We start from the raw sequence: 27,274 nt of genomic DNA on the forward strand, positions 1-27,274 counted from the left end.
AACATAGCATAACTGGCCACCCTTGAACATTTTCCTCCCCAAATAAATCTCAATATCTTTCTATTTCCATCTTTGGAAACAAAACTTTGGAATTTCAATTGTTAGTACTTGAAACAAATAAAGAAACTTGGGGAGGATCATCATCCTTACCACCTCCATATGTCCTAACCAGGAAATATACATCCTATCCCAACGTTTTAAGTCTTTCTGGATGTCTACTATTAAAGGGATATAATTCTGTCAAAATAAAAGTTTCCAATCTATCCCTAGATTTATTCCTAAGTAGCGAATGGGCCCTTTTACCCATCTAAGGCTTGTGAATTTTCCAATGATGTCTTTATAGTTTACAGAGTAACATACTCCAATTAAATATTATTTCTTATATCTGCCTGCACCAGCAGGATTTGACCCAGTTTCTGGAATGGGAATTATACTTTACACCTAATAGCAATACTGTCGCTGTCATAAAGCTGCCACTTGTTACATAATGGCTGGAGAATGGTCTAATCATGGTTTGTTGATTAATTTCCACAGCAGCACTGATGACTGGTTCCAAGAGTTTTGTAAGAAATTATAGAGAGCGTACACAGCTTGATTACTCAGCAGTAGTGCTGAAAACTACCATGCAGAAGTTTTGAACTTTGATTCCCAAGCACATTTCTATTCCTCAAGTTGACTGGAGATAGTCACACAAAGTGTTCACAACCTCCAGGAATGGAGTCCCAGCTATAGCACAATTGTGATGTGGCCAGACTCAAAGTACTGTCATAATGGGTTCTGGAAAGAGACCCTGGCAGAAGACTGTCACAGTGATAGCTATATTAGTTGGGAAATTTTTAACAAGAGGAAAATACTGAATGTATTTTGAGTGTAGCAGTTATGCTAGCCAGAAGGACTTTGCAGTCCATCCTAGAAGGATCCTCTAAAATGGTAGATGGCCACTCTGGATGGCTGGTTTGGTTAGCTCCCAGAGGGTATCTGCTCATTCTTATGGAGGGGAGGACCATCTTAGACAGCTCAGCTCATTGGTGCAGCAGGAAAGAGGATTGAAACTAACAGGCGGGAAGAGGGGCCTTAGAGTTGGCAATAGGAAGGAGTTGTTGGGCCTACAACCTTGATAGTTGACCAATTCATTTTGGGCTAGTTAGCAAGGTTTTTCTTTAGTAACTAGTGTGAAAACTATGTGGATCAATATTCAGCATAGTGTAAGTGGGCAGGAGAGGCCCCTCCCAGTTAAAACGAGGCTGAGCTGATTTTCCACCAATATTCAACAGCACTTAACCAGACAGTGTCACTGAATATAAACTCTGACTGCCCCCACAAAATTCAGGCAGTGCCAGGGCAGTCTAGGGACCCAGTTGGGGTCCATGTAGAACTTCTGTGTACACCAGTGCTATTCAGTGCCGGTACCTGCATAACTAGCTGAATAGAAAGGACCACAAAATGCAGTCCTGCCTTTGCTCAGTTAGAGATGAGGATACCAGCACCAGCACTGAATGTCAGTTTGTGCCACATAACTTCCTGGGTCGCCGAAGATCCAGATGTTCAATGCCAGTGCCTGAATACAGTCTGGCATTGAATATCCAGGTCTAATTTAGCTGACAGCGGTCAGCATTTTAAAAAACATTGATCGCTCCCAGCTGAATATTAACCTATACATTCTTGTCTGCACTAATGTCATGCCCAAATACTTGTACTCTCTATAAGATTTATTGTATAATATTAATTATATATTACATGTTAGCATACACATAAAGTATAGCTTTAGGATCCAGTTTAAATGCGCATGCATAATCTTCAAGCTTCTTTATGGAATATTTGATCCTTTTGTCCCCTTATGTTGGAATACCCTTAGACTTTGCCATTTGAGAAACACACAAAGATATAAGTTAGCCTTCCCTTCCTTTAAGGGAATTAAATCTGCTGGGAAGCTCAGTCGATCTTTTGTTTTCAAGTTTGTAGAGATCTGGAATGAACTTCCTGACTCCATTAGGCTTTTAGGCCAGCTGCAATTATTTTGTAAATTCCTGAAAACTTTGTTGTTCTCGCAATTTTTAAATGGTTTAACTACAGCCTCAACAAAATGATAATATTATAGTTATTTTTCTTATATACTTTAATTTTTAATTAGTTCTTCCTTCTCCTATGTTTTCTGCTATGGACTCTAGTCTTAATTATATGTGAACTGAGTCGAGCTCCACTTGGAAAAGACACGGTATATAAACCAAAGATTAGATTAGATAGCATGTTTTACTATATAAGCTCCTATGAATGAGTTTGTGTATCCAATAATTTTCCAGATACAGTAGAATCCCATGGGGATTAGTGGATACCAGATAACTGTTTTTCTGGTTAATTGAGAATGTGTTAGAAACCTTGTCTAACACATTCTCAATCCCCTCCCCCCAACTCCCTGCTGCCCTGAAGCACTAGTGCAGAAGCGGTCCTGAGCCGCAAAGCCCTCCTCCCTCCTTCTCTCAAGCCCCAAAGTAGCAGAAGTAGGCAGCAGTTCTGAGTGGCAAACTCCCTCCTTTCCCTTCCTTACCTGAGCGAAGCCGGTCAACAGGTGGCAGCCTCAATATAGGCTGCTCGTGGCCAGCCCTGGCAGGACCTTTTCTCTGATGCGTTGGAAGTGATGCATCAAAGTAAAGGCCCTGCCAGGGCTGGCTGCAAGCAGCCTATTTTGAGGCTGTCTCCTGCTGACCGGCTTCGCTCAAGTAAGGAAGGGAAAGAAGGAGGGAAGGGAGGGAGTTTGCGGTTCAGGACCACCACCTGCTTCTGTCACTTCTGGGCTTGAGGGAGGGAAGGAAGAGGGCTTTGTAGCTCAGGATCAGTGCTGCGCTGGTGCTTTGGGGCAGGATAGAGGAGGGGTTCGTAGATGCTTTAGGGCTTGAGGGAGGGAGGGAGGATTTGTGGCTTAAGGCGCCGCCGCTAGTGCTTTGGGGGGCCTTTTATTTTACACCGGCGATTTTTTTGCTGGTTGTATGAGAGTCCCGGTTAACTGAGACTCTACAGTTATACATTGCATATTGATAGTTTATATGGTCATAAACAATTTATAATATACTTGCAGAGAAATCTTATGGCATTTTCTCTCAGTTCGTGTTCTAACTGCTAGACATCTCCCTAATTCTCGCTTTCTTATTTTTCTTTTTTAGCATAGTTGGTTTGACACAGGGTATAATTCTGGCCATATCTGACCATGGTTATGGTTGACAATAATTTCTTTGTTTATTCATTTGTCAGGCGATACAGCTTAATAGGCTCAGGGTGGGTTCTACCTAAGCTAGCTGCTCCAGGTATTTATTCTTATGTAATTGCCAGGGATCCATACAACAAAATCCTTAGAAGTATAATAAATTCCTGCTCCAGATCAATTACAATATAAGTGAGCATCTGAGGTACAAGAAGATGGAGGGCTAGATGTACTATAGTGTACTCCCAGACTAGGCTGCAGTAAAATCAGTAATGCACATTATTAATAAATAAGACACAGTTGGGGTCTTGTGTTAAATAACATGTTAATACTTGGTCAGCACAGTCAGTCTAACTCAAAGGAACTTTCCCAAAGTCACCTAGAGTGTCAGCAGCTTGGTTTCAAATTGATGAATCAGTACATTATAGTTCTAGCAAATTATTCTTCTTCACAAAGGTGGTAAATAAATCTATAAATAAACTATTAGGCCAGGTCCTTATCCGATATGTTAGTGTCTGTTAAGAATATTCTGATCTTTGTTCTGAATTATAGTGATTGTCATTGTAGGTGAACCACTTTAAAAGAGCATGGTCCACATCCATAAGTGCATTTCAATCTCCAAAAATTTTTAGCAAAGTGAGCGTTTACAATAAAAACATACAGAACCAGGGGGGGAGGCAGTTCCAGTCCTCCTGTGCTGCAAGCCAGCCTGGTTTTCAGGATTATATCCATGTGAGATTCATTTGCATACAGTGAAACATGTAAACACATCTCATGCATATTCAGTGGGGATATCTTGAAAAGCTGACTGGTTTGTATACTTGGAGGACCAGAGTTGCTTATCCCTGTTCTTATCCGTAAATAATAATAATAAAGACTCATGTTGAGGCCATTATAGTTAGTTTTGCTTAATGCAAGAATTTAAATAATTTAATAGTTTTACGGGTGGTCAATATTAGTCAATGGGAATGTAGATTTTTGTAGGGAAGTACCAGTATCTGAAAATAAACTTTGTACTTTCTACATCTTCCAGCCAGCCTAATACAAAAGACATGGATAGCATCCTTCATCATCAAATACATTACCTCAAAGCATTTTACAGTTAGAAGAAACTACAAAAAAAAAAAGCAAGTTGAGGCTGCGTTTCAATACTGGCACCATTTGGACCAGATCAATGAAATTAGAACTGCTACACAGACTACGAGAAGTAAAAATTGTGTGTTCAGATAGTTTTTATTTCCTTTTTGTTTTTTTAATGGAGATAGGACTTAAGGCGGTTCCATTGTGTTAGGATGCACAATAAGAATGGTCTTGCATTGATGGGGTGGGATAATGCTGGAGGCTGTTCCAGTGTTTCAGGATGCAAGATAAGAATGGGTTTACATTGATGGGATGAGATAATGAGGCTGGAAGTGTGTGGCAAGGAAACATGAGTGAAGAGTTCTGTGATGCAGGAGAACACTTGACAGGCAGTGGTATATGGAGTGTATTGTATAAAGGGAAGTAGGTGCCTACTTTCCTTTGTAAAATATTAGCGTGACAGGGTAAAATATGCCTAAATTTCAGATGTGACCACTTATGCCAGTCGCAGAGCTAGTGCAAATGTTTATGCCTAGATTGCTAAAAAACATGTATATAGTATTCTATAATTTATGCATGTAACTGTGCACTACACCCACAATCTGCCCAGTCTGCTCATGTGTATGCCCACCTTCAAACTACATGCTATCACATATAAGAGCCAGTTTAGAGAATAACGCTTAGACAGAATATTGGTATTTGCCTGTATTCTGGCATTAAACACACATTGTTAGTGTCTAAATGGTGGCAACATTTTTACAAAATTATCCCCTTAGTTCATACCTTTCTCTCAAGCATTTTTTTGGGAGGGGTATCGCCAACATTTTAATGTTCATCTAGTATTGAAATTGCTAGCAATATCAACTGGCCTCATTCTGTTCAAGATCATTAGGACAGTTTTCTATCATGCTGTTATCATTGATAGATAAGATGGTTCATAGGCATTAGAACAAGAGAGTCAATTATAGCTCTCCCAACTCTCCACCTACCTCCTCCCTGGCCGCTATAATAGTAAATCTTCAGACAGCTGGCAGCAGCAGCCAGGTGAGCCTGCTGACATTGGCCTACCCCAGAAGCCTTCATTCTGCGGCCTTCCGCATATGCGGGACGAGGAAGTTGCTGCAGAATGAAGACTTCAAGGGCAGGCCGATGGCAGCAGGCTCGCTTTGTTGCTGCTGCCGGCTTATTGAAGATTTAAAATCACAGTGGCGGGGAAGTGGTAGGTGAGGATGTCGGGAACTGGATCCCACTTTTTTTTTTTTTTTTTAATTCAATTTTTTCTATACCATTCTCCCAGGGGAGTTCAGAATGGTTTACATGAATTTATTCAGGTACTCAAGCATTTTTCCCTGGGGGGGGCTGGGATTGGAGTTGTGGATGGAGGGGAAAACCTATGCTGCATAGGCTGGGGGGAATTGGGAAGGCAGGGAAAGACAGATGCTGCATGTGCTAGGAAAGAGTTGGGAAAGCAGGGAAGGACAGATGCAGCACAGGTTGAGAAGGAATTGGAAGGCAGGGAAGGATAGATGCTGCACGGGCTGGGAGGGAGTTGGAAGACAGGGAAGGATAGATGCTGCATGGACTGGGGGATTAGGAAAGCAGGGAAGAACAGATGCCACAAGGGCTGGGGGTTTGGAAGGCAGGGAAGAACAGATGCTCACAGGATGAGGTTCAGAAGGGAGGAAAGGACAGATACTGCATGGGCTGGGGGATTGGGAAGGTAGGGAAGGACAGATGCTGCATGGGCTAGGATAGTATTGGGATGGACAGATGCTGCATGGGCTGGGGGATTAATAGGGAGGGAAACAGAAATGCTGCATGGGTGGGGTGGTGGTAAAGGAGGGAAAGAGAGATGCTTCCTGTGGGGGAGGGAAGAGAAAAAGAGAATTGTTGGACAAAGGTGCGTGGAGTGGGAGGAAACGAGAAATGGTATACATGGGGAAAGTAAGAGGGAGAATTGTTGGACATGATAGTGGTGGATAGGAGGGATGAAGAAATATTACATTGGGATGGAGGAGAGATGACTCAAAGAAGGGAGAGATGTCAGCTTCTGGAGAAGGGTGATTGAAGGAGGGAGAGAGAGATGTCAGACCATTGGAAGGGAAAGTAGAGAAAGATGCCAGATCAGGGAATGGAAGGGAAGGAGAGAGATACCAGACCACAGAAAGGTGGGGGAAGGAGAGAGATGTTAGGCCACAGGAAGAGGGAGGGAAGGAGAGAGAGATGCTAGACAATGGGAGAGGAGGGAGATGCTAGGCTGTGGGAAGGATAGGAGAAATATGCCAGATCATAGAAGGGGGAAGGGAAAGACAGAAATGTCAGACCACAGGAGAGGGAGAAAGAGGGCGGAGATGATACACAGCAATGGGTGTGGTAGAGAAGAGAGAGAGAAGTAATGCTTCTTATGGATAGATGGGAAGAGGGGCGAAGGAAAAGATGGTACACATGGATAGATGGGAAGGGAAGGGAAGGTAAGACATGGAAAATAAATAGATTTTGAGAAGAAAGCAGAAAAATGGAAGAAAGTTGAATGTTAGAAGTTAATGTCAAAGATGGATGTAGGACAGAAAGTGAAGAAGGAGAGAAAAACAGCAAATAGATAAGAAGGCCCTGGAAACATGGTTAAGAGCACAGACAGAAGGAAGTGCAACCAGAGAGACTAGGAAAAGATGATTAGAAAAATAAAATTGCCAGACAACAAAGGTATGGAATATGATTTTATTTTCACTTTAGTGATTGAAATGTGCCAGTTTTGAGAATTTATATCTGCTGCACTGTTCAGGAAGAAATTAATGTCTTTTTATTTCTCTGGTGTTATACTGCATGTAGAGTCTGGCATCTTAGAGTTTCATTTGTGTATATTAGTACTTTTAGTTTGTGGTCTTATATTTGCTTAGGGATTATCTGTGTTCTGCATGTGTGACCAAGATCAGGTGTTCTGGTAGGAATAAATGTTGAGAAGCATACAGTGTGCTTTATGTAGTTTAATTTTGTGGTTAACCCTTATGTGTTGTTAATAAGATATTGTGTGTATATATGAAAAATGAATGGAAAAATGGAATTACAATTAGTATTATTTTTATTATGGGGGCAGAGCTTGGGCAATGTCTAAAGTGGAGCTTTTGCCCCTTCCCCAAAGAAGCATGAAATGGTTGAAAACCCCTCAAAGTAAATAAATCAGAGTGATGATGATATATAAATTTAGCAAATCGTTCAATGTTGGTACATTCTCCAAATAGTGGCTTGGATTGGAGGAGTAGCCTAGAGCTTAGAGCAGTGGGCTAAGAACTAGGGGAACTGGGTTTGATTCCCACTACAATTACTTGTGACTCTGGACAAGTCACTTAACTTTCCATTGCCCAAGGTACAAAACTTAGGGATCCTTTTACAAAGCCGCGCTAGCGGGGTTAACGTGCGTGACTTTTCATCACGCGCTAACCCCTGCGCTGGCCAAAAACTACCACCTGCTCAAGAGGAGGCAGTAGCGGCTAGCGCGTCCAGCGGTTTAGCGCGCGCTATTACGTGTGTTAAACCGTTAGCGCGCCTTTGTGAAAGGAGTCCTTAGATTGTGAGCCCACAAGGGAGAAAGAAAATACCTGTATGGTTTGGCATAAACTTCTTTGATTGTACCCCAGAAAGGTGGTATATCAAGCAATAAAAATATGCAGTGTTTAAATCCTTCATTTGATTCATGTGTATGTTTTTGTTCTGATAGGAGCAACAGCTGCAGCCCGAAAGGAGGTTATAAGGAACAAGATCAGAGCAATAGGCAAAATGGCAAGAGTATTCTCTGTACTGAGGTAGGAATTGATTCCTTTTTCTGTCTCTTCCAGCAGTATTTATAGTAGATTATTTTCAGTATTGATGAAAAATGACAACAATAAACTCTAAAAAATCTGGTGGTTACCTATTAATGAAATCAAACAAAAAAAACCCCACCGATATAAGCCAAAATGACACTGAAGGTATTATTTTAATAAGGGAACAAGCCTCAGATCATGGAGTTTTACCCATTCCGGGTTTTTCTCAAAGACACAGACAAATCTGTTCTTACTCCTGCTTACATCACCGGCTTGAACACACCTCCCTACTCAATTGATTAATTTCTTTAATTTATTATTCTTTAATCTTCTATTAATCTCTCAATTCATGCTACAATAAATACTAAAAATACCTGCAGCTCATTTCAGAACACAGAACCGACAAAAAATTTTTTGTACTTATCTTTAAAAAAAGTGCACTGATGCTTTAAAGTGCTGTAATGAAAAGTGCATTTGTGCTGTAAACTGCTTCACTTCATTTCCAGTTTTTTGTATCTTAAAGTGCTTAGCTCCTGCTCTAAGTGCTTATTACTTTCAATCATCCAACGCGGCCTGCATTTTACGGGATACAATACACCCCCGCTGCGTCAGGGAAAAGTCTCTCTAGCAACGCTTCTCTGGGCTATAAACGTACTCCTGCCGGCCACATTGGATGATTGAAAGTAATAAGCAACGGCCTTGGTTATCTTAGAGCAGGAACTAAGAACTTTAAGCTTAAGATAGTAAAAAGAGGGTTTAACAATAATAATAATAACTTTATGTTTAAGTTACAAATATGAAAAGAATGCGGATACATGGGGGCATAGCAAAGTATTTAAATTGGTGTGGGGGCCGTTGACATCCTTTGTTAATTCAACATAATTGTCTTTATTTAATTTACTGTTTATTTTTATATATATCCAGGGTAGGTGGGTGGGTGGAGGGATATCTTTTTGGTTTATTTCTTGATTGAATTGCTGAAAGGAAGGGGAGGGATATTTTTCTTCTGTAATGATATTGATGGAGTTTGAGTGCTTATGTTGTATACTTCATGGTACTTTGTATTAGTTTTGAAAATTAATAAAGATTATAAATAATAATAATAATAACTTTATTCTTATATACCGCCAAAGCCATAATAATTCAAGGCGGTTTACAGTAAGAGAAACTGGACAATCAGTGACGTGTACAAATCATCAGCAATACATAATAAACAAAAAAGATTTAAAACAATAACACCTTAGGTTACAAATCAATCAAACAACTGCGTTTTTACTAATTTTCTAAAAGAATAGTAAGATGAAACACACATAATGATTTTTCCCAAACAATCATTCATTTAGCTTGACATGTTACTGATGTGCACACCCAATTGCTGTCATGAGGTCTAGTGGTTGGTGATGATGTTATAGCATTACAATACGTTATAGGTCTGAGTACAATGCTCTGTGTAAACAGAAACTGATTATTAAGTCCCACTGATCACAATGCATGATTCAGGGTTTACAACTCCTCTATGTTCTACTAAATTCTGCCTTTTGGTTTGCAATCCCTGACTATTTTAATTTATCATATTGCCTCCTGCTCCTTAGGCTATGATTATTGTAGTCCATATAATTGGTTTATTTCTAGGATGCAATAATGGCAAGCCACAGGTAAAGGTCCACTACAGTCACTTATCTTTCAAACTTGTTCATGTAGTACAGGAAAGAACAATGATATGTAGTGAATGTAAGGTCAGGTGAGATGGGTACAGTATACAATAAGCAGTCAAACTCATTTAAGTCAGTTTTTCAGCTCTTCAAGCTGCACCCTTCAATTTCTTCGAATTTTCCTATATCCACATTTAGAGCAATAGTACAAACTACTGGTATATCATATTGAAATACAACTGTATAATTTCATAACCAATATGAACCATCTGGATTAAGGGGATTATGAAGAAGTAGTGTGTGACCCTCTTGCTAATGCTACCAGCAGGTCTGAAATGTCTGATAGGTGCAAGGTGCATTCTGTTACTTCCCATGTGCATCTTTGCAGTTCCGCACCTTTCTTTTAAAGGACTGCAGATTATTACATCATTTTATATACACTTCGATGTCACTTCAATGTTTTTCTTGGATTGTCACCAGAGGAGAATATAAACCATTTCTCTCTCGTGTCTTAATGCTATTTTTTCTTTTAGCATATGTAATTAATACTCATTTGCATGCCAGAATGACCAGGCCTTGCATTTACACTCGCTTAGCTGAGATACAACTGATGGCTTGTGTAATGTTTTATTCTGCAATGAAGTGCTTAAATGTTTCCCTGCTCTAGAAGAGATTTGATTCCTTTTTTTCCTGTGTGTCGCATTTATAATTGGTGTTGCATTTCCTGAATATAATTATTTTTTTCCTCTTCCTTACTTTGCAGAGAAGAGAGTGAGAGTGTGCTGACACTTAAAGGATTGACTCCGACTGGAATGCTGCCCAGTGGGGTGCTCTCTGGGGGAAAACAAACATTGCAAAGTGGTAAGTGCAATTTTCTGTGCATGTCTGTCTTTATTCCTTTCTCATCCAACATTACCAAAACAGGAATGACAGTCACAAACTTTTCAGAAATCAAATATTAGCTCACAATCTTTTCTCTAGAGGAGTAACAATATGTAATTCTACCCTACAATTCTTTGGACATTGGCATTAACTTTTCTGCAAGTATGAAATAGGTTAAATCCTCTTTATGATACAATGGTCAAAGAATCCCTCTTATTTAATGTACAGCGCTGCAAGCATTTAGTAGCGCTATAAACATAAATAACAGGGAATAAAACACATGAAAAGTTTCTTCCAATGAGAATAAATATTTCTTACCTTTTTAAGTGAAATCATCACTAGACCATGAAACCCAGATGTTGTACTTCCGTCTCATCATTTTCATTCAGAACTGTATGTACGATGTCCCTAGAATTCAACTACCTTTTTGTAATTAATTTTAATTAATGATATATGAATTAGAGAATGACACGGGGACACATTTTTCCCCCGTCCCTGCAGGAACTCAATTTCCCTGTCCCGTCCCTGCGAGTTTTATCACTGTCTTTGCCCTGCCCCATTCCTGTAAGCTCTGCCTTAACCGCACAAGCCTCGAACACTTATGATTTTAGTGTTTGAGGCTTGTGCAAAAAATGTGGCAGGGACAGGAAAAGAACTATCCAGGATGGGGCGGGAAAATGAATTCCCGTGCGGACGGGGAAAAATTGGTCCCCGTGTCATTCTCTAATGTGAATCAGAAATACAGTGGAGGTCTTTAGTGTCCAACGTGAAACAAAACAATCAGCAGACAATCTAGAGATAATATCAGATAATAAGATTCCATAGCATGCTATGCAGAGCTTTGCAGGGATTAATCTGAATTTAAGAGCACAAAATCAGCTTTTACTATTTTATTTCATTTATTCTTTTACTATATTATTTCATTTATTTTACTATCAATTTTGTATTTCTATCTTTTAATTTCATTTTATTTTAGTGCTTTTTTGTAGAATTAATTGTAAACCGCATAGATGTATTGCCAATGCGGGATATCAAATGCTAAATAAACTCGGAAAGTGCTCCCAGCAACAGTGCCCGATGTGTTTTGCTGAGGCTGAGGCTGCTTCAGGGGCATTTAACTGTGACAATAAAACAAAGGGCTCCTTTTACTAAGGGCTCCTTTTACAAAGGTGCGTTAGGGCCTTAGCACACGGAATAGCACGCGCTAGCCGCTACCGCCTCCTCTTGAGCAGGCGGTAGTTTTTCAGGTAGCGTACACTATAGCACATGCTAATCTGGTGCGTGCGCTAAAAACACTAGCACACCTTTGTAAAAGGAGCCCTAAGCTGCGGTAGCGTTAAAAAAATGCCATCAGAATTTTATAAAAACATCTGAATAAAACAGACCATAGAAAAACATATCAAAGTCTATAAAAGGATGGCTTACCTAGCTGGGATCAGAAGCAGATTCCATAAGGAATAGAAGCAAGCTGATGCAAAGGAACAATGCAATGCAATGCTGTCTCAAAATAAAAAAAACAAAAACAAGGGCATATCCAGACTTGACTAATAATATTACAGTGTTTCTGAAGATTAACAAAAAAATTATTAAATTAAAAACAAGAACAAGGAAAGCATACTCAGTCTCCTTAATTTCTTTTTTTTTTTTAATCTTTATTGATTTTCAAACTTCAATACAAATGGTAAATCAGAAAAACTGCACAAAACACACTATTCACTATACAATTATTACATTAAACAATCATTTTCTCCCATTTCTGTCAAACAACAAACAGGCCACCATGTTCACACAATCAGGCTTAAGTAGTGAAAGCCTGATGCCATGAATAATCATGATCACTGATGAGTTAACTCAGTGGAACTTTTGTACCTGGGGTAATGGAAAATGAAGTGACTTGCCCAGGGTCACAAAGAGCTTTCCTAGGATTTGATCCCACAACCTCTGAGTGCAGAGGCAGCAGCTTTACCACTAGGCCACTCCTCATGCTGAAAACCACTGTAAATTTTCAAAAACAAATCACTAAAAATCATCCTGAGATGTTTAAAAATTCATAACTACCTAAAATGCTTTGAAATATGAACTTAAACCTATTTTTTTTAAAAAAAACCTTTTAAAATGTTATAATTTGGTGGAACTTACATCTCTCGAAAGAATGCGTTCCAGCCAAGGAAGGGATCTCGGGATCTATAACGATCTTAAAAAATGTTGAGGAACATATGAAAAAATTCTCAAAACTTAAAAAAAAGAAGTTATGGGGTTTACAAGAATGTAGACTTTTAGGGTTCCTTTTACGAAGGCGCGTTAAAGCCTTAATGCGCGGAATAGCGCGTGCTAGCCGCTACCACCTCCTCATGAGCAGTGGTAGTTTTTTGGCTAGCGTGTGCTAAAAACGCTAGCGCACCTTCATAAAAGGAGCCCTTTCAAAACAATTTGAAATCCTGATGTAACAAAGCAAATAAGCCATCCTGATGCGTTTACAGACTTTGATATGTTTTTACACGATCTGTTTTATTCAGATGTTTTTATTAAATTCTGATTGTATTTTTAATGATAGTGTTTGAATTTGCACACATACTTTGTTTTATTGTCACAGTTAAATGTCCCTGAAGCAGCCTTATTTGGCAAAACGCGTCAGGCATTGTCGCTAGGAGCACCTTGAATAAATCTGATATTATCTCCAGATTGTTTGCTAATTGCTTTGTTCCACTTTGGATTCTTTGGTGGATCATTTGCCTTGTTGCTTTCTCAGCTTTTAGTGTCCTACAACAGTATACAGAATCGCTAATGTATTAAATGGTGCGGTGGCTGTGTTAGTCCACTCTTCAAGATATGTAGAAATAAAACTGAAATGTAAAGGAAAAAAAATACCCTTTTTATTTGTACTGTCAATGTTAAAGGCATTCTTAACTAAACATTAGGCATCCAATAGTATAACATTCCAAGAGAAGATATCCAGCCTAAAACTGTACAGTGTGTTCAAAATTTGCTATGTATTTTACAAAAGGCTCGCTGAACATAGAACCAGTTGTAAAATATGTGTCGGACCATAGGAAAAATAGGGGTATTTGGTGGCAAGTACAACAGGAATGATGTTTTGGAAAATAAAATATGTACTAATAAAGAACAGCATGTGTCAGTAGTGGCACTTACACTTATAGGCAGTAATTTTTTTACTTATATGTAAGGGGTGCCAGTGAACCTTAAATGCAAAAACTTCATTGTTAAAAAATATCAAAGTAGTTTTTAACTCCAGAGAGGAAAGCATAATTACTCCCTTAAGCTCTCCTCCAAAGCTCGTCCAGACAAAAAATTAGCTAACAGTTATGTGTGACAGAAAGTTGCACAGGGACAGAAATTTCACCTGTCCCCAGCGGGAATCTAACTTGTCTCCACTAGAATCTCCTCCATCTCCATGCATAACCCATGAAATAAAGAAGTAACTGTGTCAGGGGGTGGGGGCTAGAGGTCATACTCACCAACCACCAGTCACCACATACACGCGCCTGGCAGTTGATGAGTGAGGCCTCCCAGTCCCACTCCCTGAGCAGCGAAGAGATGGTGGATGCAACACCAGGAAAAGATAGGTAGAATGGCCTAGAACTATAATTCCGTAGAAGCTCTGCAGGATCTGTGTCCATCCCTGTGGGATTACCACAGACCTGGAAGGGATCCCTGTGGTAACTCTCTACGTGACTCGGAGCAGTCACCAATGCCAACATTGAAAATTTTCCAGGTATATGGTAACCACCATTAAGAAATATGGAATAACCATATACTTTCAAGAATTACTCACATAAAAGACATTTTATTTAGATCTGTACTTGCTGCCTGCATAACTGTATACTTACAAGAACACTCTGTTTTCTTAAAGCAGATCTTCAGATTGCCATATGAGTACCATAACTCGCTGATGGCTCTATTCCTCATCGATCCTTTTTCATTTGGTTTATTTTCTCCTTTTTGTCAAATATAAAATTTAACTTAGCTTTTCATGAAACAACATCCCTCCCGACATGTTTCAATTGCTTCCTCAGGGTTGGGGATGTAATTTTAATGGTCACGCTGCAACAAAAGTATATAAATTAAAATGAGGTTCTTGCATCCCTGTTTATCATTATACATTCACTATTTTGGTTTCAGTAAACATCCTCTTACCTGTCGGTGTTCAACCTGTCTGCTTCTCAACACATGAAAGCTGCCGCCATTCTGTATAAAATAGTAGCGACATTCAAATTTGTATTCTCTTAAAGGAAACCCCTTGGTGTCATCACCAACGCCAGTTTACAACAGACGCAGGCATTTTTCTTAAAGCTGCACATACCAGAAATATACTTTGCAGGAACTTAACATTCTTTAAAAGTGCCAACTTATTTAATCTACCACTGATATCCATTCTACAGTTTCAATCAAGCCATTCAGTATTACGGTATTTAAATCAAAGATCCAACTCAATTCTTTTAAGTTAAGAATTTTCTCAAAATTCCCTCCCTCCCTTCTCACTTTCACCGTATCTATAATGCGCCACTTTAAGTCCTATAGGCAATGGTTCATTAAAATCCAGTGGCGTACTAGGGGTGCTGTTTCATTATGTGTATGTACTCTTGACTAATATTTCATTTAATCTAATCTTGATTCTGTTATGTCCCTTCAGGATTCCATATGCTAGGTGTTCAATCCCAACCCGCAGTCTGGGTGTTGCAGAAATCTACATCTTTTCTGAACACATGCTCCACCCCCTTAGCCTGAGAGTTAGCAAACAGCCCTAGTTTCAATTTCTGCAAGCAGTCCAAGCAAACGTCTCTTGCAGTTGCTCTGCTTCTGTTTCTTTTTTTTTTTTTTTTTTTTTGCTTAAAGTTCACATATAATTCATTTTGGTTACTTCTATGCCTTGAGACCCTTTCACGATGGTCCCGTCAGAGAAAAGGACTTTTATTTCTGCTGGATGGGTGCCAGATCAGTGATTGTATACCATGTGCTGTAGCACACCAGGAGAGGGGGCAGAAGCTTCAGACTTCATTTCCTCCATGTCCTCTTGGGCTGGGGAGCCAGCCTAAGTCCATGCCTTCTGATGAAAATCTTGCCCAGAGACTGTTCTGGAGGCTGGTGCAGTACGCCTGCGTTCTGAGTCTGGGGACACTACGCATGTACCTCAACAGTACCCTGCCATGGTTGTGGAGAAGCCATTTTCACTAGATTTTATTCAGCTCCTCTTAAGAGCATATCCTCAGATCCTGCTCGTTTGATGCAACTAGCGGATGCTTTTCTGGTGCATGGTGTCTGTGGTGAAGCTTCCTGTTCAGGAGCTCTCTTGTCTGGCCATGCCAGACCTCGATTGCAGTAGTTGCTATGTAGATTTTATGTTTCTTCTGTCTCCTGCTACTGTATTTAATTTGGATCCGGCTGATGCCTTTGCTGAACTGGTCTCCTCGGCCACCCTGAGCGTCTGGATTTGGAGGTGCTGATCCTTCTTCACATTTTCAGCGGGCTTCTGTCCGCCTCTTTACGGCTGATGCTCTGAAAGAGCTCCATTTGGATTTTCCTTTTTCCAGACTTCGGTCCTGGACTGTTCTCCTGTGCCTTTCCAATTCTGTCCACAGCTCCTGGGTCTGGTTTCAGAAAATGTGATCCCTGGAAGGCTTTTTCCAATCTGCTAAAGCTATGTCTATGCATTATTACCTGAATCATGCTTTGTGGCAGGTTTGCACAGCCTGAGGTAGATTTTGCTGTGGTGCAGGTTTTCCAGCATGCAGCCCTCCCTAGTGATGGGGAGTGAAGTTTCAGGACTCTCAGGATTGCAGAAGGGCTGTTATGATACAAAATATCATTTTCTAGCATCCTCAGGTAGCCAAGTGGCGGTGGCCACTTCCTTTATGGCGTGTGCCTGTCATTCCAGCCTACGCAATGCATCCTCTGTGGAGGTGCATGCCTGTCCTCCACTGGTACTGGTTGGTGTGGCTGCAGTGCCGGGCAACCTATATGATCTCATTCAGGTTCTTAGTACATGTTCTGCTGGTGCAGGGGCTGAGCTCTGAACTCTTTGGATCTGTCTTTATATGAGGGCATTGCCTCGAGGATCTCCTTCATCAGCCGTCCTTTGAAGGGCCGGATTTTTGTTGGCATAGGTCTGGATGATCTCTACTCAGTTGTTGTCAATGCCGCCCTATGTTGCTCCCTGTGAACCAGTTTCACTGGACGTTGGAAGGGGATCGTATTTCTCTTTATTCCTCCTACAGGTATCATCGGGGATACTCGGGTTTTTCCTCCTAGAGACATTCCCAGGGTTACGCCCATGTTTCCATGGTTCCAATTCCAGGCATCCTCAGACTCCTGTGCAGTAGCTACGCCTCACAAAAAATATAAATAAGGAAGCACTGATGTCGCCTGGGGCGGGCGTGGCTTCCTCACTTGCAGGCTGTCTTCTACCATTTTGTCAGGAGTGGACTCGACTTTCATCATACAAGTTTTCAAGTTTTATTTAAAATTTGATGAATCGCTTAATCTTAATGCAAAGCGATGAACAAATCTAATAAAAATAATACATCACCATATTTGGGGAGTCAATACAAATAACATAGACAAATCACATAACATAAACAGGACCGAAAGGGAAGTGGGGGAAGAAATACAATGTATGATAGTAAATGAGACGCGTAAGGGATATAACAATAGGGAGGGATAAAAAAAAAAAAAAAGATCAAACGCTGGAATTAAAAAGTGTGACCTAACTATAAAAGCCCAGCGGTCAAAAGCATCTATACAAAGAAAGCATTTTACACTTATTAGGCCTCCTTTGCCTGTCTCCGGCTTGGTTTCTGGACTCCGGCAAGTCGAAAGCAACAGAGTCCAGGGTCTGTGATATTCTGTAGTGCCTCTTAGTCTTCAGGATGCTGGAACCTATTCCAGTCCATGAATATGCTTCCTCGTGCCAGAAAGTCTCAGAGAATTGAAGACATATTCAGGTTCTACTGTCGGTCACCCACTTCTTGTGAATTCTCTTTTTTCCGAATGGACAACAAAGTACACGGTGCTAGATGATGTCTCCAGGGGAGTGTTTAGTGTTTACCTCCATAATTCATTCTGCCCAGAGCAACGCAGCATTTCCATGTTCTGTAACTCCATTTCAAGTTCGCAGCTCTGCCCCTTGGCCTCACGATGGCTCCCGCACTTTCATCAAAATGATTGTAGTTGAGGTGGATTTCAGTCAGCAGGGGGTCCACATCCACACTCCCTGGGACAGTGGGTGCTCTGGGCTCCATCTCGTTGGGTGTATGAAGGCATGGTGGAGATGGTAGTGTCTCTGCTGCAGGCGTTGGCAAGTTCAGTAAGGGATGTTTGGGGTCCTCCCAGTCCCTGGATTTTCTGGGGCTTCTCTTTGTCTCCAGACAGGGTCGTGTGTTTCTTCTCAGGGCAAGTAGACAGAACCTTTGTCAACAGATTTGAATTCTCTTGGACTGACTGGCTCTCTTGGCCTGGTTTAATCTGCAAGTTCTGGGGTCTTGGATAGCTTCCTTAAAGGTGATCCCCTGGGCCAGAGCACCCATGCACCCTTGACAGGGGTCCCTCATATCTTGGTGATCTCTGCTGAGTTTTTCCCCCTTCCGAGGCCACTCTCCTGGATGGAGCCAGCTAGCAGCAATTTGAACTGGTGGCTACAGGGAGTGGCTCTTGACAATGGCTGGCATCTTCAGATTTCCAAGTAGATACTCTTATCCTGGATGCCAGCCTGTTGGGTTGCAGGCTCATTGTGGGGCCCACCCTATTCAGGAGTAGTGAACTCCTGGTTGGCAACGTTGGTTGACCTATCGTCTGGAGCTTCGGGAAATTTGGTTAGTGCTACTCACTTTCCAGCTTCTTCAGAAAGCCCAATGGTGCAAGTTTCTTCAACACCATGGCGGTGACATATGTACATCATAAGAGAACTCTAGTGCTCTCTCTCTTGGGCCAGAAAAATTGGCGGCATTCCACTGGGTGGAAGAGCTTATTCTGTCTGGGGCCAGAGTTGACAATGTTCCTGCAATCTTCCTCAGCTGACAGTTCCTGGTCTTAGAAGCATGATTCCTCACACAGGAGCCATTTCATCTGCTCTTATTTTGTTTGCCCCAGAGGATCTTGTTGGCTTCGGCAGAGATCTCGAAGGCTGGGCACCTTTTTGGTCGATGATCAGCACGGAAGCTAGGGCCAGATGCCTTGGTTTGACTCTGGCTGGTTCATGAGTTCCTGTTTGATGTTCCTTCCGTGACTTCTGGTTGGTGGATTCCTCTGCCGGACAGTGATGCATCCCAGCCTGGTGGCTCTAGTGGCTCTGTAATGGCCTCACCACCTGTGGTATGCGGTTCTCGTATGTCTTTGGTGGGACGAGATGCTCCGGCTCCCTTTTCATTGATATCTTCTCAGTCAGGAATCAATGTCCATGAAGATCTCTCAGCGTTTTGGTCTTCTGGCATGGCTCTTGAGTGCTCAGCCTTAATGATGTGCGGTTCTTTGGAGGTAGTTATCTTGACTCTTTTGCACCGAAGTACCCTCTACTATGGCTTCTTCTGCCAAAGCCTGGTAGGCTTTCTCACAGTGGAGTGCTAGGAATCAGGTGGAGCCTGAGAAGGCTCCAAGTTAGGTAGCCCTGGCTTTCCTTCAGGAGGGTTTAGACAGAAGTCTGGCAGTGGCCTCCCTGTCAGTTCAGGTTGCAGGCTTTGTGTGTTTTCGAGTGCACTGAGGCGCTAGTTCACTTACTGCTCTTTCAGATGTGACCAAGTGTATGAGGGAGGTGCTTCGTCTGCATCCTCCCTTGCATCTTCCTTTCCTTTCATAGAATCTCAACATTGTTTTACAAGGCCTTGGTGAAGTGCCTTTTGAACCACTAAAGGATGAATTTCTTCTGGACCTAACGATCAAGATGGGGTTTTGTGGTCACCGTTGTCGCAGCATGGTATATTTTTGAGTTTCTGCTCTTTGGTGCAGGGAACCCTTTCTCTGTTTTTTGGGCACGGGTGTTTTCCTCCATACTGTACCTTCCTTCTTGCTGCAGGTGGTCTCAGCTTTCCAAGTCATTTAGGAGGTTAGGTTGCTGGCATTTCATCCAACAGGTTCGAAGCGCACAGATCAGATCTTATGCAGTTTAGTCATCCGGAGAGTCTTGTTCCTTTATTTGTAAAGGATAATAAAGTTCAGCCTGTCTGATCACCTTTTTGTTCTCACTGCTGCGCCTCACCATGGTAGACTGGCATCCATGTCCTCGATCGCTATTCTGCGACTTCCATCGCCTATCACAAACAGCCGCCGATCTCATTTAAAACATTCAATGAAAAGTGTGGCTATATCATGGGGGGCATTTTGCGCGATTCACCCTGATGAAATTAAAATTTGCAGGGCGGTTTCTTGATCCTTTCTTCAAACTTTTGCCTGGTTTTACCGAGTTGTTGTGGCAGCATGTTCTGATGCCATTTTTCAGGACCTTGGGTTTGAGGGCAGGCCCTTCTGGTCCTCCCTAGCTACTGTGGCTTTGGTACATCACCTAGCATATGGAATCCAGAAGGGACGTAACAGAATGGAAGATTAGGTTTATACCTTCGATAATCTTCTTTCTGTTAGTCCCTGAAGGATTCTATATGATCCACACTCTGTCTTCACTCAGCTGTTTGAAGTAGCCTGCTCCTTTCTGCCTCGGTCACTCTCATTACAAGTTTGAAGTTTTTTCAGCCAGTTGGGAGTTTCTGTGGGGAGTTTCTGTGAGTATATGCATTACTGAAAGTCTTTCTTGGGGTGCTCACTTCACACTGCAGGTCAGTGATACATTGTTCCTCAATGTTTTTCTGAGTTGCCTTTGTGCCTGGGGATTCTCCCCCATACCAACCCCCCCCCCCCTTGTCCTGGATTTGCAGGTATGTCCTTGGCTTTGGAAGTGAACTAGGATTGTTTGCTAACATCTTAGGCTAAGGGGGTGGAGCATGTGTTCAGAAAAGATGTGGATTTCTGCAACACCCAGACTGTGGGTTGGGATTGAACACCTAGTATATGGAATCCTCCAGGGACTAACAGAAGATTATCGAAGGTATAAACCTAATCTTCCATTAGGTCTGCTTTAAGAAAACAGAGTGTTCTTGTAAATATATTTATACTGTAAGGCATTTATCAAATTGTTGAATAGCCATATTGAAGGGTGATTTGCATGACTATATAAGCATCTCCTCCTTTAAAATTGCTACTTATACTGTATATGTGTGCCAGTTTGCACGTATAAATAGATTCATTAAACATGAGTAATCCTTTGAAAAACACCTCAGTTTATTGATTGTAGCATGTTATGTATCTTAGCATTGCATATCTGTACAACTTTGCATATCTGTACAATAACTCTGTTCTTTCTTTAGTTCTTGCTTCTTTTTCCTCCTAAAAACAGAATCTAAGTCTCACATTATTTTTTCATGTATGAATCATTTCACTTTGTCATTTTCTTTTTCCTATCTGTCCAGAGACATGCAAGTATGTTTATAGGTTATATATTTTATTTTATTTTTAGCAATCTGTATGGTAAACAAGCAGCACAGTATCTGGCAGTTTAAAGGCTGGAAATTAGAACTGGAATGTCAATCTTCAGGGCTAATAGGAGTCAGGCCTTAACCATGGCAGTAAATTTGCAATGTCTCATTCCAAGAGGGAATGACTCCATCCAGCTTTTAAATATTCAATCATTTATCTTTTCTGGAAAGTGGAATAATGAGTAATGCATATGTGAGCTATCACCCCCCTCTATCACTGTATATACAGCAATGAGAACCAAAGTCAAGTTCCTGGATTACTGTAGATCCTGCACATTGGCAACGTGATCTACTTTTGCTCTTCTAAATGAAAAGTGCATTGTATCCAGTCTTGAATAATACAAGAGCTTAGCTTTCAATGGAAGTAAAACCCAGATGTCTTAATCTGTCCTCCTTTTTCTGGAGCCATATGGTAACCCTAATTCTATACATCAAGGATCTTCAAATCCTGTCCTTGAGGACCACAAACCAGCTTGCTTTTCAGGATTTTTACAGTGAATATGTATGAGATCTATTTGTATTCGCTGCAGTGCATGCAAATAAATCTCATACTTATTCATTGTGACCAAATTGTAAGTTCTTTTGAGCGGGGACTGCCTCTTCCGTGTTTTCATGTACAGTGCTGCATATGTTTAGTAGCGCCATATAGAAATGATTAGTAGTAGTAGTAGTAAATCCTGAAATGCAGGCTGGTTTGTAGTCCTAGAGGTCTGGATTTAAGGATCCCTGATGTACATATATGTATGTAACACACATGTCTTGTATGCATTCTATTATACAATTGCCCTTTCAGTGCATAGCCTACAATGGAATGGAGAACAGGCAGAGAAGGGGTATGAATTGTGCCTCACAGTTAATGCGCTGTCTGGGGCTCCCAGTTGATATCTTTGCCTATGATGTAAGAGGGGGTGCTAAAAAGTTCTCAGCCCAGCCAACCAACTTCCTGATTTCTGAGTCTTATTTTGCCACTTTAGCTAAAAAGAGTGTTATCTTATTTTGTGAAGTGCTAATTTGCAGAAACGAAATTCTATGTTTGGACATAGGGCTCCTTTTACTAAAGTGCGCTAGCGTTTTTAGCGCATGCAGGAAATTACCGCGTGCTACGCTTCTAGAACTAATGCCAGCTCAATGCTGGTGTTAAGGTCTGGCCTGCGTGGCAATGTAGCGTGCGCTATTCCGCGTGTTAAAGCCCTAACGCGTCTTAGTAAAAGGAGCCCATAGTTTCAGATCATTGATTGAACCATATCAACATCATTCTCTTCATGGTTAGGCTAACTTTTCTGCAACCCCTCATAAATTTGTGCCAAAGCATTTGTCCACCAGTTGGCCTGATTCTGGCCACATGTATTTAACAACACATTTTGTTGCATTAATAAAACACATAACAAAATCAATCATCTCAGAGTCAAAATATATATATATGAGAGTTCTTCAAAAAGTTTCCACACTTTCATGTTTCCACAGAAAATAGTTGGGGCGGGAGAAGTGGTAAGAGAGTGTGTTGTAGAATTTCATGTGATTGGTCAGTCAGGTAACCAGTTGATTATGTGGTAAAGTGATGTAATTTTGGCGATCCCTCGTACAATTAAACAAACAATACTCAGCAAATATATGTTAAATCAAAAAAATATACATTTTATAAAGAGAGAACTCCCATTCAAATAACATATCCCCATGTAAGTTCAGGGAAAGGCTAAAGATATTATCATTGGTCCTCAATGTGTAGTGTTCATTCAAAAACATACCTTATGTGACCAAAAATTTAGAACTGTGCAAAAAATATATAGAATTGCTAGTTAACTAAGGGATCCTTTTACTAAGGTGCGTTAACATTTAGCACATGCTAAATGCCATGCAGCCTACAGGAATACAATGGACAATGCACGTAATTGAGCGCACACTTTTTTTGCGTGCTAAATCCGTTAGTGTGCCTTAGTAAAAGAATGCTAAGCTTATTGTAACAAGGCCATATAAAGACAGCTGAAGGCAAAACACTGAACAATAAGGTTGAGAAACATGGGCCAGAGCTGAATTATAATTGAGCCCTGATGCAGAGCCACCAGACTGCTCGAAACATGATCATGTTGGTGCTCATGGTGTTTTCCCTTGAGCTGTCTTCATAAAGGCCTGTTAACTTTAAGCTAAGTTATCTAGTGATTTTAGAGCTGAACAATTAGCGTTGGACATCATATTTGAGAAAATTGAAGGATCAGGCGATGAGGGTGACCTGCAATCAGATGGCTGGACAGGTTGAAAACAGCCATGGTGATAGTGCTGGAGGACCTTACTGGACTAGCACAAAATCAATTTCTTTTTAGATCCGTAATTCATCAAGTTCCTAGGACTCGAACACGAGTCAATGGCATCTAACTAACTAACGCAATTAACACGTTGATAGTTTACTGGCATTAAAAGAAATTTTCAGGATTAACACACTCACAGCATTCTTCATTTGGCTGACAGCACTTCTGGTACACGTCCACCAGAAGTGAAGTCAGGGTGAAGACAACGTTGGCAGATGATTGGATTAGAGCTTCTTCTCTGCCACTGCCCACCCCTGGAGAGCTGCCTTGCCACTACTGTCATTGCCGTCATTGCCTACCACAATCCACTACATCCCCTCCCTACCTTCCTCCCTCCAATTAACCTTTTATAGCCTGCTGGCAGTGCTAGCGTTTAAAGCAGAGCACTGCTGGCAAGCTTTCCAGCTCCAGTCTCTTGCAATCTCCAATCCCTGCTACACCGGAATAGGAAGTTACATCAGCTGTTCTGGTGTAGCAGAGACTGAAGAGACAGTGAGAGGCTGTGGAGCTAGCGAGCTTGCCAGCAGTGCTTTGCTTTAATCACTAGCATGGAGGAGGAGGGATGGAGGAGAGAGACCCAACAATGGAGGGAGGGGGGGAAGGAAAGAGAGAGAGAGAAAGACCCAGCCATGGAAGAGAGAAACCCAACCACAGAGAGAGGGAGGGAGGAAGGACAGAGAAAAGAGAGAGAGGATAGGATCACAGGAAGATTTGATGGAAGAAAGAGTTGCAGATGGGGAGAGAGGGCTAGATTCTAGAAATAGGTATGGAAAAAGGGAGATGGTGACGGAGAAGGGAAGGAGAGAAATGGTGAGCACAGAGTGGTAGGCAGAGGGAAGAGTAAAAGGAAGAGAGAGTACCCATTGACGGTAAAGGAAAGGAAGGGGAAAGAGATGATGATGCCCATGAATGGCAGGGAAGGGAAGAGACAGAAACTAGACAGATTTGAAAAGAAAAATGGAAGAAAAGTTGATTGTGAAAGATGGATATAGGACAGAAATTAAAGAGGAGAAAAAAAAGAAAATGAATGAATGAATAGAGCACAGGGAAGCAGAACCAGAGATGCAGAATGAGATGATTAGAAAGATTAAATCACCCCTTAAGATAAATGTTTTTATTTTTGTAATGGGGTAATGAGATTTGATATACCTCCTTTCTATGGGAATAATTGAATGGAAATGTGTCAGTTATGAGAATTTATATCTGCTATGTATATATTGCACTATACAGGAGAAAAGGGGCGCTTTATGTGATTAATCATGCAATTAAAAAGTATAATCACAATTAATCGTGCAATTAAAAATTTTGATTGATGTACATCTATAACATTTTTTTTTTTTGCAGTAAGTTATATGTTTTGCAGTAATCACTGTTCAAATTGGATGTGTTTTTGAATGAACACTTTACACTGAGGACCGATGATGACATCTTTTTGTCTTTCCCTAAACTTCATGATGGTCCTTTCTTTACAAATTTTTTTTATTTAGCATATATCTGCTGAGTTTTGCTTGTTTTATTGCCTTAATAAAACAAGCACCTATCCCAACTTTGATATGGGTGCCTTGGATAGAATTACCCCCACAGCACACAATTTACTAAGCACCGTGTATTAAGAATGAAAGAGTTTATTTAAAGATCAGCCAACTTGGGCAGAACTGAGCTTGTTAATGCATGTACCCACCTAAATAAACCAGCTGTATTTTATAGTTAATATAAACTAGTGTGCATATGCTGACTTGTAGTCCTGGCAAAGGTCTGGTTGAGACACCTTGATTTTAAGGATATAAAAGTGTAAAATATAAAATCTGCTACAAGCTATGCATGCTTACATGTTGTCTAGTACTAGACATCATAAATTTAGCCATGTGTTGTCTGGCTCCATGTTGATTTCGGCAATGAATTCTGCTTTTAAATCTTGAATTGCAAAGCACGATGCACGTTCAGATTGGGTTTTTAGGCTAGGATTCTCATGATAGGATCCTAAGTTGCTGTGGTGTGCATTAACATATACTTTTTGTGGTAACTGATCAATAAATGTTGGCCAGTAATGGCGGGTTTAACAGCTTATATAATATTACCTTGAAGCAAAGGGACTGTCTTGTATAAAAGAACTAGACAAATGGACACACATTTAATATACTAAAAAAAACATTTTTGTACACATCATACAAACTACTCCATCTCGCACTTGATTGTATCATGCAATTGCCAAAAACTAATTCAAACTATTTGAAAGCTTGGGAAGGAAATGTGGTAGGACTTTGAATGTTTCCAGTCTGGTTTTGGTTGGTAAGTAGGAGAGCTCTCGTCAAGTAAAGCAATATCCTTTATAAATTTCTCAGAAAAAAAAAAAATTTGAAGAACCATAAACTCAAGAATGCATATCAGGTTATTTTTTTATTTATTTATTTTTGCATTTTACTGCATCACATCTACTCATTGTACCAGGAGCAACTGATGCTGGGGGAAACGGCTCACGGCTTTGAGAAGGTCGACCTAGAGGAAGCAATGTTTACTGAAATAAAATATGTACTTTCTTTGCAGTTCAACCCACAGGTCAAAATGAATATCACAAGACTATGAGAGTTGTTTTGGGGCAGAAGTCGTTTATGACTAAAACAAAACTGCTACATTTATAATTCCTTCAGTTACCAAAAACACAAACCCACTGTATGACATGGCCAGTCTGCAAAGTGTACTTAACAATCCGCTCTTTCCGTAGCATTTCGTTGTGTTGTCTTATGTGCCAGACTCCAGCACTTACAGTAACACTAGTGTATTAGCTCCTTTTGCTGCTCACTGACTTGTTCTGAGAGTTAAAATCCTCTGCTCATTTTTCTCATCCATTTTGCAACCCCTTTCTTCTCTTCAGCTACTGTTGAGGCTATTGAGGCTGATGAAGGTAAATTGGCCGGCTCTCTTTCTGTTGTTGCTGCAACAGATAAGGGCCCTGCTGGGTGTATTCATTTTGCTGTAGCTTGTACAGAATGTGTGGGTGTTGAGCTAACTAGTGTGGCTCGGTATTAACCAAAGTATGCTTGCTTTAAAGGGGAAACTTTCATCATTTTTTTTTTTGTACTGTGTTCTGATAAAAATAATTACATATTAGTACCCCCTGAAAGGTTGGAGGCAGAAGCGGTTTACTCATTGTCCTCGGACAAAAAGCGCTAAATTACATTCCCAGAGCTTAAATCACTTTTTCTGCCTTTTGATAAAGTTAAACAAAAAAAAATTCAAACATAAATTGTATGTCCTAAGTACTAAAGCATATACTAAATTCAGCCACATCCTGTTGTCCTGCATGCATGGAAAATAGCACGTGTGCCCATGCAAATAATTGAAATGGCCTGCAGGTGAAGGTGATGGGAGGTAATACCAGATATGCAGTAATGCGCCTCTAGGGAATGTGGTGGAGCAGCGCAGGCACTCGTCTAAAATGGGCAAATTCCCAATTGGCAATAAAAATGGGCAAATTCCTGTATGGTAAGGAAGCATTTCGGAAAGAGGAAATCCTGTTGGGTGGCTTCGCTTTGCATCAGAAGTTCGGAGACGATCCAAGCTGCATTGGTGATTCAGGGGAGAGGGGTTAAGGCTGAATAAGGAAAGATAACAGTAACTTAGATGGGGATGTAATCCCTTGGACTAACCAGTCTTTTTACTTTCAGCTGGTTAGAAAGAGGAAATTTGAGAGTGGGCCTACAAATTAAAAGGCCCATGCCCCATGTAGCATGCATCATTTAGTGTATGTATATATATATATATATATACTTAAGGGACTATTTAGTAAACCACAATAGATGGTTAGCATGGCTCTTTAACACATGCTAAT

General features: G+C 40.8%; 1 protein-coding gene across 4 annotated transcripts in view; it reads left to right on the plus strand.

The window, feature by feature from the left end:
- The window catches only part of PPP3CA (protein phosphatase 3 catalytic subunit alpha), a 654,035-nt gene that overhangs the window by 607,304 nt on the left and 19,457 nt on the right, over positions 1 to 27,274 (plus strand). For 3 of the 4 annotated variants that reach the window (XM_033956955.1, XM_033956983.1, XM_033956974.1), the window contains 3 exons: positions 7,992 to 8,076; positions 10,492 to 10,589; positions 26,318 to 26,347. In XM_033956955.1, the coding sequence (XP_033812846.1) occupies positions 7,992 to 8,076; positions 10,492 to 10,589; positions 26,318 to 26,347 (213 nt within the window). The remainder of the gene's footprint in view (positions 1 to 7,991; positions 8,077 to 10,491; positions 10,590 to 26,317; positions 26,348 to 27,274) is intronic. The other variant, XM_033956965.1, reaches the window with a different exon arrangement.

The sequence above is a fragment of the Geotrypetes seraphini genome, chromosome 1 (genome assembly GCF_902459505.1).
Source record: "Geotrypetes seraphini chromosome 1, aGeoSer1.1, whole genome shotgun sequence".
NCBI lineage: Eukaryota > Metazoa > Chordata > Amphibia > Gymnophiona > Dermophiidae > Geotrypetes > Geotrypetes seraphini.